Raw genomic sequence first — 15,776 nt, forward strand, 5'->3', positions numbered from 1 at the left:
CTTGTTTTAGAGTACACAGTTATAAATATCTCTGCATGCGTTGCTCTTGATTGTTCTTCATCTGAATTCCCCATTGTGACGTTACGCATTTTCTACTGGTGGGGCTGTATATTATTCCTGTCTGTCTGTCATTCTCCGGCCTCGCTTCTCTCAACATGTCTGCCCAGCTGATTTGAACAGTCAGATGCTTGACGCAGCCCAGCTGTGTGACATCAAGTGGACAGATTCCCATGTGGGCAGTGGGCTTCTTGCTGAGAGACAGATCAATACCTTAGTGCTTCTAGTTTACTAGTAATTTCTAAGGAAATATGTACATCACAATCTGAGCATGCATACCTTCTTTGTTATTTTTAAAAAATGTTATTGTCACTGGAGGTCTGTGTGGCCTGATATAGGGTCTCTCCTGATGTACATGGGTATGTTGAAATAGCATAAGTCAGCAATGGCTGGCTTGAGTAGCTCGGTAAATAGGGTTTGTTAAATTGCACAAGGTCGCCCAGTTGTGTTTGGAGTGTTAAGCAGCTTCTGCTTGTTTTTAAAATGCTTTCGAGAACCACAGCAATTCAACGAGTCAGTGTCTGTCGAGGCTATTTAGAGTCATCGAAATCGGAATCGGGTTTATTTGGCCGCGTCTGTTCACACACACAGGGAATTTGTCTGATGCGGACAGCAGATACATTGTGAAGACGAGGCAAGGCAATGAGAGATACAGTCCAGTTGCTATATGCAGTGTGGATGTGTTGTCGATAAGCGTATAGAAAGTACAGGTGTGCATATCAGTACAAGGACTGCTAGTATAAATGCAGTATGTAGAAAACAATACTCTAAGAAGCGTGAGTGTTATTTACAGCAGTGGAGTATAGAGTGGGCGGGGAAGGGGCAGCTGGGGCGGCTGTTTCTGAGGCCGATGGCTTGTGGCAAGAGGCCTTTCTTGTGCCCGCCTGTCTTGGCTCACAGTGATCTCTAGCGCCAACCAGAGGGGAGAAGGTGAAAGAGGTGGTAAGCTGGGTGTGAGGGGTCCGTGGTGATTTTCCCTGCCTGGTAAGTGACTCGGGATTATAATAGAGAGCGAGTACACAAGCTGGTGAATTATGCTGCATTTTATATTTGGGATACATTCTGAATACGATTCAAATTCTGAATATGGTTCAAATTCTGAATACGATTCAAATTCTGAATATGGTTCAAATTCTGAATATGGTTCAAATTCTGAATATGATTCAAATTCTGAATATGATTCAAATTCTGAATATGATTCAAATTCTGAATATGATTCAAATAGCAAATAGAGCTTCAGATCTCAGGTCAGTTGTGACTGTGACTCCCTGGATGTTCAGATCCGCCGATTTTCTTCTCTGCCTGCAGTTCTGCTTGCTCAGCCCGTTGGGAATGAGAACATGGAGGGTAAGACCCTGAAGATCACCGACTTTGGGCTGGCGCGGGAGTGGCACAAGACCACCAAGATGAGCGCGGCGGGCACGTACGCCTGGATGGCGCCGGAGGTGATCAAGACGTCCACCTTCTCCAGGGGCAGCGACGTGTGGAGGTGAGAGGATTAGGGCACCGTGACACATGGAAGGGTGGCCTGGTGGCTTTATTTGATCTGCTTAGAGCGAGGGGAAACCTGTCTGAGAAATGTTTCACATGAAGTATGCAAGATGATAAGTCACAGAAGAACTACGTAGTCTAGGTGAAAAGAGCTCTACGGCCTGAAGCTCTGTGCAGAGGGTAATCAGGAATCAGAAATATCTTTTATATCAGTGTTTCTCAACCCGGTCCTCGGGGACCATCGGCACACATTTTTGCTCCCTCCCAGCTCCCTGTCAAACAGCCCACATTTTTGCTCCCTCCCAGCTCCCTGTCAAACAGCCCACATTTTTGCTCCCTCCCAGCTCCCTGCCAGACAGCCCACATTTTTGCTCCCTCCCAGCTCCCTGCCAGACAGCCCACATTTTTGCTCCCTCCCAGCTCCTTGTCAAACAGTCCACATTTTTGCTCCCTCCCAGCTCCCTGTCAAACAGCCCACATTTTTGCTCCCTCCCAGCTCCCTGTCAAACAGCCCACATTTTTGCTCCCTCCCAGCTCCCTGCCAGACAGCCCACATTTTTGCTTCCTCCCAGCTCCCTGCCAGACAGTCCAAACAAAAATGCGGACCAGCTGGGGTTCTGCGAGGACCGCGTTGAGTGACATTGTTTTAGTTCTCATCTCTCCGTCCAGTTGGCACATTCAGTGGAGATGGAGTCCGGTGATGGTTAGCGTCTAGCATGGGAAGCGGAGGGAGGTAGAGAAAGGGAAAGTTTGCTGTGACAGTGAAGGGAAACTGCATATTGATGATGTCATCGATGGATCCAGTAGAGAAGTAAAAATGTAACATTCAAGGTACTGAAAAAGGCTTCCAGAACCTGACAGAAAAAGCTGGAATGGAGAGATGCAAGGGAAAATATCTCCGTGCTGTCAAGACAAATATATCGCAAAGTGGATGGGAAGGACCAAATGGTGGAACGTCAACGTCGGCTGAGGAGAATGAGAAGTTAGGTGCAGGTTTGGCAGAGAGGCAGAGAAGGACTGGGCTGACCTGGCCTCAGATGCAGGCTGGTTAGGGGAAGGACATTATTTTACAGGAGAGACAGAGAGGGTTGAGATTTGCATTAATAGTAGTGGTGTAACGGGTCTTAAAAGAACTTTTCATGTAAATGTAGACGGAACAGAGGCAGACGGGGGAATCTGATCAAAGAGGAGAAGAATAGGAGGATGTCTGCAGTGTTTTTTGAAGACCTAGAGGAACGGGGGGGAGACAGCAGGTGGTTTCTGGGCGATCAAGGTGTGGAGAAACGTCACGTCGAGGAGGATGATGGAAGCGGCCGCCAGCTGGCCAGTTGGAGGACCTTCAGGGGAAGTGCTGATGCCGTCCGTCTGTTTGTTAGCGAAGCCGTGTGGGGACCGCAAGCGAAAGGAGGAGAGCGTGAGCCGTAATTCAGACGAGAGCTCTTCTGCTGTTTTTGAACAGTTTTCATGGCTTGAGGAAGAGAATTAAAAAGGCTAAACTTCCTAGTCAGATAGGTCCTTTTTTTTCGTTTGTGTTTTCTTTCTGTCGCTGTTCAGCCAGTCCTTTCACAGGAGTGTGGTGGTGGGTCAGGTTAATATGGTCTGCGGCCCGCAGAAACGGTCCCGGCAAGGACAGGCTCTGCTCGGGGTACAGGAATGCAGCAAACGACAGATATCAAAACACCCATCTTCTGTAATCACTCCTCCTATTCAGGTTCACAGGGGGATTCAGAACCTACAGGCAGGAGGCAGGGAACAACCCAGGATGGGGCGCCAAGCCATCGCAGGGCAGAGTCACACACTCACACACACACACACACACTCACACACTCACACACACACACACACTCACACACTCACACACACACACACACACACACACACTCACACACACACACACTCACACACACACTCACACACCACTCACTCACACACACACACACACTCACACACACACTCACACACCACACACTCACACACACACACACTCACAGACTCACACACCATTCACACACTCACACACACACACACTCACACACACACTCACACACCATTCACTCACACACTCACACACTCACACACACAACTACGGGCAATCTGGTAACTCCAGTTAAACTCAGCATGTCTTTGGACCGTGGGGGGAAACCGGAGTACCAAGAGGAAACCCACAACGACATGGGGAGAACATGCAAACTCCACACACATGTGACCCAGGCGGAGACTCGAACCCGGGTCCCAGAGGTGTGAGGGTTAGGGTTAGTGGTAGTGTTAGGCCTAGCCACTGCTCCCCCCCTAGGTATCAGAACAGAGCTTCTGAATCAGAATAATATCTTTCCATTATGTTTAATCCAAGATAATGAGCCTTGTTTGCTTTTTGCTCTTCAAGGGTTAATTTGGAGAATTTTGCGCGGATTGACTCTCCGGAGGAACCATGAAATATAACCGTTAGTCCTTCAGCTCGAGAGGAGCTGGCTGAGGCGCCTTGTGGATTTTAAGAAGGTGTTATTTGGGAATCTCTCAGAAGGAGCTAGCACCGGTGACAGTGACAAAAGGGGCGGGGCCCGCTCAGCTTGGCATGCTGCCATGGCGACCAGGAGAAGCGGCACGGAGATGAGATGAGAATACAGATCTTTTACTCTGCGGAAAAACTCTTGGGAGAAAAAAAAATCAGGTTATCAGTTTGTGCAAAGCAAGCTAAAAAGTTTGTGATTTTACAAATATAGCACACTAGGTCACAGCTTTCACACTTTGGGGCCCTGATTAATAATGTATAGGAAGATATGATTACAATTAATGAACGGGGGTCAACAGGTCTGCAGGGTGCTCTAATTTTGCCGTGGTCTTTGGTAAAATCTGGAACTCTGGAAATTTGTAAGTGGAACACTACAGCACTGCGAGCATAGCAAATGGAAATGCTAATTATCTCTCAGAATAGCCAGTTAGCATATACTGCATATCTTTTATTTTACTCCAGTTAAACAAAGTAGCAGAGGACAGAAATGAATTATTTACAGTTTTGGAAATTCAGTTCCAGAAGTTTTACTGTACAGATGAAACAGATCAGATAAATGAAACAGATTTTGCTGACGCAGTGTCCCAGTGCTTAACACTACAGGCCTGCCCCCACCTTGTGCATGTTTTCCTGCCCCCCATGTTCAAAGGCTTTCTTCCAGTTAGCCAGCAGTCCAAAAACATAAAGCTGTCTCTGGGTGCCCCGTAGTGTGATATTGTGGCCGGTATCCTGCCTCTGAGCTGTTTCGGAGCTGACCGTGACCGGATCCGCACCACAGTGGGTGGATTCGCGCAGATATTACAGAAGTGAAATTATTGCTCAAAAAAGTCTGTTTTGAAATTGGTCCCGACGTCGGCTGGCCGGACTCACCCCTGGCTGTGCGTGTGTGTGGCTGCAGCTACGGCGTGTTACTGTGGGAGCTGCTGACGGGGGAGGTGCCCTACAGAGGCATCGACTGCTTGGCGGTGGCCTACGGAGTGGCCGTCAACAAGCTGACGCTCCCAGTGCCGTCCACCTGCCCGGACCCCTTCGCGCAGCTCATGACAGGTGCCAGCGCCAACCTTCCCCAGCATCTGCCTCCGTGCTTCATACGTCGGAGGAGTGCACTTGTTTACATCCTGTCAGGGCACGGGGGGGGGCTGTGTTACTCTGATAAATACCTGTGTAGATTAAATTGAGCGAGGCGACGGGTTGCCGTGGCGATGCAGGGCGCGCCCGGTGATGAGAGTCGCGGTCGTCGTTCTCCGCAGAGTGTTGGGACCAGGACCCCCACCGGCGGCCGAGCTTCGCTGCTGTCCTGGCCCAGCTGGGCGCCCTGGAACAGCGCGCGCTGGACGAGATGCATCAGGACTCTTTCCACTCGCTGCAGGACGGCTGGAAGCTGGAGATTCAGGGCATGTTCGATGAGCTGCGGGCCAAGGAGAAGGTGCGGGGGGGGGTATATGACAGGGTGGTTCGGGGGGATAGGATGGGGCGGGGGGGGGGGGGTGTAACATACCTTAACAGCTATAATATACTTTAAAATAAACAATATATGATAATAAATATTGAAACCTTTTAACCATATACTGTTTATTATTAATGTCTATTACAGCTGTTACAGTATTTCGGGATGTTATGGTAAATTTACATGCTACTTATGAATGTTTTATGAACGCATTACAAAGGTGCAGTTAATATAAAATGTAACCAAATATTTTTAAAAATTGCAAATAAACAAATACAATGAAATGAAACAGTAATGTGAAAATGGTGTGCATTAATAGCAGGTATTATTTTTGGGGGGGGGCTGCATTTGGGGGTGGGGGCAGTCGAGACGGCTAACAGCAGCATGCCCCGATGCAGGAGCTGCACTGCCGAGAGGAGGAGCTGCAGCGCGCCGCCCTGGAGCAGAAGTCGCATGAGGAGTTCCTGCGTCAGCGGGAGCAGCAGCTGGCGCGCTGGGAGCAGGACGTGTTCGAGCGCGAGCTCAGCCTGCTGATCCTGCACATGAACCAGGAGAAGCCCAAAGTGAAGAAGCGCAAGGGCACCTTCAAGAAGCACAAGCTGAAGTTCAGGGGCAGCGAGAAGATCAGCATGCCACAGGGTACGCCGGCCGGCCGGCCCGCTGCCCGCCACGCTCCGCCCGCTGCCCGCCCGCTGCCCGCCACGCTCCGCCCGCTGCCCGCCGCGCTCCGCCCGCCGCCCGCCGCGCTCCGGCCCGCTCTGCGGCCGTAATGAAAGGGGAGATCCATCCCGCCCGCTGCCCGCCGCGCTCCGCCCGCCGCCCGCCGCGCTCCGCCCGCCGCCTGCCGCACTCCGGCCCGCTCTGCGGCCGTAATGAAAGGGGAGATCCATCCCGCCCGCTGCCCGCCACGCTCCGCCCGCTGCCCGCCGCGCTCCGCCCGCCGCCTGCCGCACTCCGGCCCGCTCTGCGGCCGTAATGAAAGGGGAGATCCATCCCGCCCGCTGCCCGCCACGCTCCGCCCGCTGCCCGCCGCGCTCCGCCCGCCGCCCGCCGCGCTCCGGCCCGCTCTGCGGCCGTAATGAAAGGGGAGATCCATCCCGCCCCGCCAGCAGGCTTCCTGCCCTCGGCGCTGGCTGGACTGGGCCCAGAATAGCTGCCCTTTCTGCTTCACGCCGCCTAACCTTCGCAGGAAAGCTGAGCGCGTCGGCCTGGCCCAGCCCGGCCCGGCCCTCCGCACAGTCCCACAGAAACTAGCTCGGCGTGGGAAGCCATTGTGACAGGGCTCAGGGATTTTTTGGATTATTGTTATCGGAATTTATTAGTAAGATAAGGACTCGATCCCAAGCCACTGCAGAGAGAGTCAGACCAATGAGAGCCCAGCAGCCTTCTGACGGCTACAGACCTCGTTTATAACTCTCTCCTCTGCCCGGCCAGGTTCCACCCTCATGCTATTATATGTTATTTTATTGTCACCTTTGTATTGCTTTGATCTGACCCACTTAGCCCCCCCCCCAATCTCCCATAGCCCCCGCATTCCTTTCCTTTTATTGTCCTTTAATTTCTTCTAGCCATAAACTGCTTTTTTCTGTTGTTCTTTAGATTTCATTCATAAGATCACAGTGCAGGCGTCTCCAGGCCCGGAAAAACGAATAAACTTTCTGGACCTGGGGTCTCCCCCCTGCTTCGGCCCCCGCTTTCGGGCTATCCAGCGTGAGTCATGCTCCGGGACGCCGCCCACCACCCTCTACTTTTCCCCCTCCACCCCACAGACTCACTCGTACACCACGAGCGCCACAAGCCAGTGCGTCGTACCACCCGTCTTTCCCCGCCAGCGGTGTCACAGAGCCACATCACCGCTTCTGCTTATAGTTATACTGCATTCATACTGCGCTTTCACTCTCCACCACACGGGGGAGCTATCGCTCAGTTTATGAACCGGCGCGATTCTCCGCGCCACCATTACGTGCCCCAAATACATACATTAATGCTAAATTTATTTACTCACCGAAGAATCTGAAAGTGTAATATATAGATAAGGAGAATAATTCAGATTTGTTACTTTTTGGAAGTGCGATATATAACTTCGGCCTTTGCTCATCTGTAGTGTGGAGATGATCACTACCTACATTGTGGAGGCTTTAAACGATCGATCAGAATGGGGGGGGGGGGGGTCCTTTCACACACACTTTTCCATGGATTTCTTTTCCTGTTATGTGTGCCTGTATAGAATGGGCAACTAGCGTTACGCTGCATCGGTAGTAGCCCCCCGACGCCTCTGGGTCCAACAGCCTCGTCCTCTTAATCATTGTCATGTGCTGAATTATAAAGCCCGAGCTTTTGGGTAGCTCTGTATATCACTCTAAGTATGCTGTTCTCACCTCGCGTCTGGTGCGCGCTGTACCCCCTCAGTGAGCCCCAGCGACGGCAGCCGGGCGTGGGGTCCCCCTTCAGTGTGGCCCCTGGAGCCCCCGGCCAACAGGCAGCCAAACGAGGAGCCCCGGCCGGCTCCCCTCCGGAGCCCCCAGAGCCCCAAGAGCCCCTGCCGACCCAAAGTCCTGCGGCTCAGTTCCCAGGAGAGCAGGTGACGCACCCCCCCCTCCCCCCACCTCGAATCTGAGCAATTCAGATCTCAATATGATAGGGATTTACCATGTAGCGTTGCCGCTTAGGACGTATGTGCACGCGTCTTATTTGAATCTTTTCTCATGTGTTTCTGCCCCCCAGCCTGTCCATGAGGGCCAAGCTCCTGCAGGTGGACAGCAGGCAGAGCGGGCACTCGGACGCCGAGTGGGAGCAGTACCAACCCCCAACTCCGAAGGCCCAGCTAAACGGTACCCCTCCCCTGACGGGACACCTCACATTCCTGCTGCCGCACTCGGGGGGAGAGAAACCCTGACGGCAATCACACATCCCTGATAGCAACACAGCAGGACAGCTGCACAGCGGCCTGTACCCCCCCCCTCCCCCACCCCGCCTTTACGCTACATGCAGATACACAGCAGTCTGCGCCCCCCCCACCTGTAAGCTACATGTAACCATTTGCAGTTCTGCGTAGACATGGGCTAGAGAGGCAAACATCAAAAACTGAGGGGCACAAATAATATAATAATAATACGCCATTACTGATGTATTAATTAACCGCCAATTAAGTCTGAGTTACATACTGACCTCATGTCCATCTTTAAAGAAAGGTGAGGCATTTTGTACTTCACTACTAACTACTAACTGTACTTCACTAGTTACTGAGTCACTACCAAGTGTATGTGTGTGTGTGTGTATAAATTGTTGATATCAATGTTAATTTGCTTGCTGTGAGAAGCACACAGCAAAAAGGCACCAGAAAGTCTCTTAAGACAAATAACCCATAACATACGCAGGGCGACATGCATGATGGGTATTTTTATTAAAACCACCCATGAAGAGGTAAGACGTGATGGAAACACAGATAAAGCGGAGAGATGGCAGATCATAAAGCTGAAGGTCTCCTGCTTGCAGGATTCTCTCTGAATGAGCCCCCAAAGGCTAACCCCCCCCAGGGGGACTCGGGGGGTGAGGAGGGACCGACCCCTTGGACGTCACCCTCCCCTGCAGGATCCCCCAGGCCAGAGCGAGGACCGTGCGCACGACCCCCGAAGATCACCCACAAAGCTCTGCTGGGTGGGGGGCTGCTGCTTGCCGCAGTCGCTCTGGGCTGTCCTTTGGAGACCCTCCCCAAAGTGCCCCCCCGGACGAGTCTGCTGGCACTGGAGGCCGAGCCGCAGGCGGGAACAACCTCACCCCCTCGGAACCCCCCCACCGTGGGCGACCTGATCACCTTCTCCTACTCGGACTCCGCCCCCATGCCGGACTTCGACCCCGCCTCGGAGCGCACCCCCCTGCCTCTTCACCTTTGCAATGCCCCCGCCCACGGACAGCTCCGGGTGTGCCAGGACAGTTCCGGAAACTTCCAGGAGGAGCGGGCTGTCGATGAGCCCCGAGTCAGCAGGGAGCTGGGGAGCAGAGCATGGGCCCCCGGCACCGACAGGAGGAGAAAGCCCAGCCAGGAACTCCTCCCCCCTCACTCAGGTCAGGCTCTCGCCGCGGCCCTTCTGATTTCCGCTTGCGCCTCCCAAATTTTATGGCTCCTGACTTCTTACTGAAGTCATGTATCCTATGTGCACCTTTGCTGTTTGTTTAAACAGTAAGCGTGGACTAATACAGAGTACAGGAGGTATTATAGGTCAGGAACAGGTTTCCTGCTGAGGAAGGCCCTCCGTTAGCCTTGAGTGCCTCAAACCAGTGATCTAGAGTAGGTGCTGAGCAGCGCGACCGAGAACGGGTTAAGTGTGCAGGGCAGGCCTCACTCCTCTATTCTCTGCTGTTATGTGGATGAAACGTTGTTTGCAAAGAGGCAGCATGATCACGAACAAGCCCTGCTCTCGTGTCATGGACGAATCGCTTCTGCCTGCGTTGTTGATCTGCAAGAGTTATAGTGTGAAGAGTAAACTGTCACTTAGCCCCATATTTTAAAGGTCTTCTTCTTCTTCAGGTTGCACTGAGATCATAGAAGGTGAGTTTCGTTACATTGGTCATGCAAATTCATACGTATTGATATCGATTATTGACTAGTGTGAATATTGCTTGGCATGTTCTGAATGGCCAGATGAAGGCAAGGCTTCGGGTGACTCTCTGACAATATGTTCCTGTCTCCTGCCGAAGGCCTGGACCTCCCCATGTGCTCGCAGGATGATTCGGACCAGCAGGCGGCACCTCCTCATTCGCTGCTCCTCGACTCCCGACTCTGGGGCCCCAAGACGCGTAGGGTGGAGGTCAGCGTCATCCCCCGCCCGCGCCCCTCCCCCGTCAGGCCCCGCATCGACCCGTGGAGTTTCGTCTCGGCCGGAGGGGCGGGCCCTGGGTCGGGTCGCAGCGGCAGCAAAGCAGATGAACCTCTCTGCCACCCGCCGCATCGTCGCTCTTCTGCGAATCCCTTCACGGACTGTGATCCCTTTCCTCCCCTGAACCATGACTCCTCCGGGACTCTGGCACACGACCCCGACCCCTTCTGCATCCCCTTTGGCACCTCCCGCTCGGCGCCAAGCTCCACCAGTGCCAGTCCCTCCCTGTCCGCCCTGAGAGCGGGTCCTTTCTCTCCGACACTAGACTCTCCCTACATCGATCTCGGCTGGAGCCCCCTGCTGGGCCCCAGCGAAGGAAAGAAGAAGCGGAGGAGAGCGCTGGTCACGGGCCTGGAGCCGTGGATGTCCCCCCCGCACCACGGAACCGACCGCTTCTGACAAGGCCTGCGTGGTTCGGGCTGGCTTTCTGTGCTGGAGGAGCTGTGGTCAGAACCGGCTGAAATTGGGAACGGTGGGACCGCAGATAATTGCATAAATTAGAGATCTGGAAATGATTAAGCTGGTTGATTCCAATGATTTGGTCATTTGGTCATTTAAACCAGCAGCCCTCCCCCAAAAGAGGTGGCCCAGCCCGCTCGTGAGCTGGTGCGCAGTGCCGTCCTGGCTCCGAGTGTGGCTGTCGTTACACTGGACACGTCTTGCTGACCTGCCCTAGAATCCCACTGAAGTTATATCTTAGAAATAGCTGAACATGTGCAAGAACCTACAGGTAGATTTTTATTGTGGACACTGGGAAAACAAACATAAAACGCAGGAATGATATTTACAGGTGCGCCCGACAAACGATGTGTAGGTGCCAAATGTTTGCTGTTGCCTTGGAGAGATTTGCATTCTGAAAATTTGCATTCCAGGCGGGAGAATTAAGACAGTCTGATGACAGTCTGCATTCAAGGTCTAGGGCAGAAAATCGCGAAACGTCGCCGCAGACAGTCGTCCTTGAGTATTACCGGCATTCTCTCCGATAACTTCGGCTCAGGAATGGGAAGTTCCGGTCCCTGGTTTTCCGTAGCTGTGCTTTCCGTGGCTCAGCTGTCATTTCTTGGCCGGGAAGTAAAGCCACGTTACCAGTCTGAGCTTCTAAAATTAGCTGCTTATTGGTAGAAAGCTGGGTGGGTCAGCTCTGGCCGGCCTCCTCAGACTCAGGCGCTGTTCGCTGGGTGCTGGGGAAGTTTATGGGGGAGCTGTGCGGTTCGCAGACCTTCTGTTCCCAGTCCCAAGAAGCACCAGCCCTCCCCAGCAGAGTGGGACCCCCAACTCCAACAATGTGGCCTTTTCACAATACATCTCATGCTTAATTGTTACACTCTTGCTCTCAGGGGGGGTGATCCTCTGTTTACAAAGGAGTTATCTACATATAATCACCCATTTTTTGCCTCTCCCCCCTAGTATGCTTTGTTTATGTAAAATAACCTTCGGTCTCTTTGTCTGGCCCCTCGCTTTGTGCCAAAGACGCCGCCCCTCCTGCTCGTCGCAGCCGGGCTCTGCCACGCCCAGAAGGGCGCCACCTATCTGCAGGAGGGTGCAGCGCTTCCCATATTTATTTATTTATCTGAGATATTTTCCAGTGACCGTTAATGTTCAGAGAAGCTTTAACCATGCCCCCCCGTAGGTCACTACAATGAAGTCCACGCCACGGGGGCAAAGCGAAATGGTTGCGCAGAACTGATGCGGGTGCCACATATTGAGGATCTCGGATTTGCATTCCTATATATATATATATATATATATATATATATATATATATATATATATATATATATATATATATATATATATATATATATATATAAACTATTTATACTGTCAGTGCTTACATGCATTTTTATTTACATGACTGACTTGTATAACGACATTTGTTTTTTTCCCCTTAGGGGGCCTGGAATTGGGATCATTTAAATTCTGAATGTTTGCCAGTGGCTCCAAATCTTAAGAAAGCTCTTTAAAAAAGTTTTATTTACTCGCGTCTACATAAAAGCGATGTCAGCCACCAACGACATCACTGCATCCACCACCAGGCAGTTGACCTCGCTATGATTCTAAAAATTCCACTCCGGGCTTGTTGGTTTTTTTTGATCCCGCCTGTTTTCCGTCCAAATCCGCTCTGTTCCTTTTAAATTTAGCAGCAGAAAGAGATTTTCACGAAGTCCGGCCTGGTTCGCGTTCAAGAAATACTTAGCTAGGGGTTGACACAAGTCAGTGTTCTTAGTGAATGGAACCGCGGACCTGCGGTTTTCACCAGCTGCTTCCACAGCTAATCTCGCATTTGTGCAGTGATGTAGGCCGGCCGGTCGTGGTGGGTGGCTTTTAAATCCGCCTTTGGTGCAGTTTGCTTGACTCCAGTTCATACAGTTGTGCAATTACCCTGTCAGCAAAAGAGTGAAGTGATACCAACTCAGAATAACACAGAGGAACACAGTCACATTTATACAGCTCTTTACGCCATGCACCATGCAATGTTATCGAGATATTTCCTCAGCCGCGCAAGACATGCAGCAGATTTAGCAAATGCAGTGATTTACTTTGAAATCCACTTCTGCTGCGCCCCCTAGAGGTGTTCCAGTAGTAAAGAACAATGTCTAGACCCACTTGTGCACAGTTAAAAACATTCTCTACTTCTGAAATGCTTATATGTAGATTGTGGAGCCACTGTTTAACGGTTTTTGTACAAAAGTACATGGGTGGCAGTGTTACGTGATTAATGTGACGACGAGGGGAAGATTCTGACATTTTATTCTCTTAGATGCGAATCAGTATAAATTATTTTGAACCACTCTCCAGTACTGTGCTGACAGTAAGTGGAAATAAAAATTCAAGGTAACTGGGGTAAATGAATAATTGAAAGTCTGTGCAATGCGAAGATGGATTGTAAGCCTAGTAATACAGTTAAAGCATTAACTATTCAAGAGATTCGTTTTTCTAATGGCACAGATTTTCTTTGACTATCAGGCAAGAAAAAAATTCCTCATAAACCATTAATCAAATCTCATTTCATTACTCTAGATTTCACTGTGTTGTATTAATGTTGACTGATTGCTATTAACTGACTGGTTGGTGGCTCTTATGTTTCATTAACCTGGTATATGTGTGATACAACTACCAGGGCAGTTTGTGTGTTATAGGTGCCTGCGTGTGATACCCCAAATTACTGATAATTATCATAATTCATCATTACCAGCACCCACCAGCAGGTGGCGCTGTAGAGCCACTGGTGTTTCTTTAAATTACTAAACAAAAGTCTTTCACAAAACATGTTAGATGATATAGGGTACAGTGTAAAATGCTAAGGCTTTTTTCTCCTTTTTAAGTAGCCCAAATTTAAGTCTGATTAGAATTAAAATTTGACTCACATACTGTTAGCGCTGGATTTACTACAGGATGTACCAGGATAACAGGTAGTGGCAGGATGTACATCATCCATCCATCCATCCATCCATCCATCCATGATCAATGCGCACCTGAAGTCTATCTTAGGAAACATGTGACAGAAGGAGAAGGACCTCTCAGATGGGATTTAATGTAATATCCATCCATCCATCCATCCATCCATCCATCCATCCATCTATCTGTTTTGCCTGGATGGGATACCAAACAGACTGTGATAGTTCTGTATATAAAATATGCATCTGTCATACGTACACCAAAAAACATCCGGAGTGTTTAGTCAACATGGGTAGAGGCGAACGATGTCAGGTGTGAACATTAATCAATCAAAATTCAATCAAAATTATTGACACTCTAACCCATAGCAAGATGGCTGAATCTCAGAGGAGAGGAACAGCTGCTGGTCTGGATTAGTAGGCAGTTTATAATCTGGAGAGTCGTTTTCATCCATTTGCATTTCATTCATATTGACTTGTGTCCCCAAACTAATGGGAAGAGGGCTGACAGCAGGGGACCGTGTGCCGGGTCGGTGATGTTCACTTTGGCGCGGCGAGAATCGGAAAACAAAAGGCAGGCCTCCGCCTGTTAGCATGAGTGCTGTTAGCACGTTAGCATGAGCGCTGTTAGCACGTTAGCATGAGCGCTGTTAGCACGGGTAGCATGGTAGCATGCTCAGGTGGGCAGTAATGTGGGACCGGGATTTTATTAACATTTTTGGAACCTGATGTGGGGGGGGGGGCAGCATGTGGCTCGATGGCTTTGTGTCCTTTGTGTGGTGCCATTAATTAAATGATTAAAATGTGTATTAATGAGCTTTTAAAATAACATGTTTATCCCTACATAATTGTATGTATTTGTATGTTTTCAAAGTGTTGCACTGGGCTGGACCTGAACGTTTCTCTGTAAAGGACCTTTCAGGAGGTTTAACCTGTGGATTATTGAAACAAAAAAAAATATGTAAATTCAAACTGAGAAAATATCCAATAAAATGAACGGCTGAGACCTGCTCCTCATTTTGCACAAATTGTGTTGATGTTTCTTGTAGATTGAACATCTCCTCTAATCCCAGGAAAGATATCTGATTTAATCAGGAAAATATAAAATTACATTCATAAAAAGCATTGTGCATAATTAGCACTGCCCCTAGAGAATGCTGGGGGCTTTTAATAATTTGAAATGATTTTTTGGGCATTTCTTAGGAAATCTGAAGTGCCAGTACTGTCTGGGATTGCAGTTTGCTGCTGAGGCCATTAAGAGCGGAACCTTCCAGAAAAGCTACAGCAGTTGATAGGATTGAGTCCCTGCCTCACCACATCACCTGGAGGCCAACTAGCAAATGCAGGGATGTGCAGCCGGCCTCTGAGATGAAAGCTGACAGGATCTTAGCGCACAGTCAGGCCCCCTGCCTCCGCATATCAGCTCTGCTCATACGCAGACCCGCTGTTAACCACTCCCGTCGTTTCGAGCTGGGGGGGGGGGGGGGGGGGGGTGGGGGTCACGGGTTTTTCCTGGAGGAAGCAGAACTGAAGGTTCTGACATGCAGCTGGCCACCGTGACGCAGCCGTCGAAAATAAAAAACAGCTAAAGGACAACGAGGGTGTCACGCTCGGCTGGAACTGCTGGGCGAGCGAGTGGTCGCTCGGGCGGGCAGACGGGCAGAAAGCAGGCAAGTAGGCGGGATTCGGGGTAAGCGGGGGTTAATGGGGAGACTCAGGACAGGAGACATCCAACGGCAACTGACAACGGCTAACATCAATGACAGACACCGAACTCTGGTAAGACATGGACTCAAATAGACAGGACTGATTGAAAATAATCGGACACAGCTGGGTACGATCAGGGAAGCACACGGGGATAATCAGGGGGGCGTGGCACACACGAGGATCGTACGAGCCGGGTATGACAGAGGGATGGTAGCAGAACAGACAGGCGAGAAGAACAAGGGCCTACTGCCATTAATGACGGATCTCCTTTGCCAAAGCACAGGCAACGA

The 15,776-nt window shown here is 50.6% G+C and overlaps 1 protein-coding gene across 2 annotated transcripts in view; it reads left to right on the forward strand.

Annotated features, from left to right (window-relative positions):
• Nucleotides 1-14,783, forward strand: part of LOC125720189 (mitogen-activated protein kinase kinase kinase 11-like) — a 31,539-nt gene extending 16,756 nt beyond the window's left edge. The window contains exons 2-11 of one of the 2 annotated variants that reach the window (XM_048995369.1): nt 1,366-1,546; nt 4,956-5,104; nt 5,308-5,483; nt 5,903-6,143; nt 7,104-7,214; nt 7,914-8,085; nt 8,229-8,335; nt 9,000-9,569; nt 10,033-10,053; nt 10,203-14,783. In XM_048995369.1, the coding sequence (XP_048851326.1) occupies nt 1,366-1,546; nt 4,956-5,104; nt 5,308-5,483; nt 5,903-6,143; nt 7,104-7,214; nt 7,914-8,085; nt 8,229-8,335; nt 9,000-9,569; nt 10,033-10,053; nt 10,203-10,780 (2,306 nt within the window). In that variant the 3' untranslated portion in view covers nt 10,781-14,783. The remainder of the gene's footprint in view (nt 1-1,365; nt 1,547-4,955; nt 5,105-5,307; nt 5,484-5,902; nt 6,144-7,103; nt 7,215-7,913; nt 8,086-8,228; nt 8,336-8,999; nt 9,570-10,032; nt 10,054-10,202) is intronic. The other variant, XM_048995370.1, reaches the window with a different exon arrangement.
• Nucleotides 14,784-15,776: the final 993 nt, after the last annotated feature.

Source organism: Brienomyrus brachyistius, chromosome 24 (genome assembly GCF_023856365.1).
Source record: "Brienomyrus brachyistius isolate T26 chromosome 24, BBRACH_0.4, whole genome shotgun sequence".
Lineage (NCBI taxonomy): Eukaryota > Metazoa > Chordata > Actinopteri > Osteoglossiformes > Mormyridae > Brienomyrus > Brienomyrus brachyistius.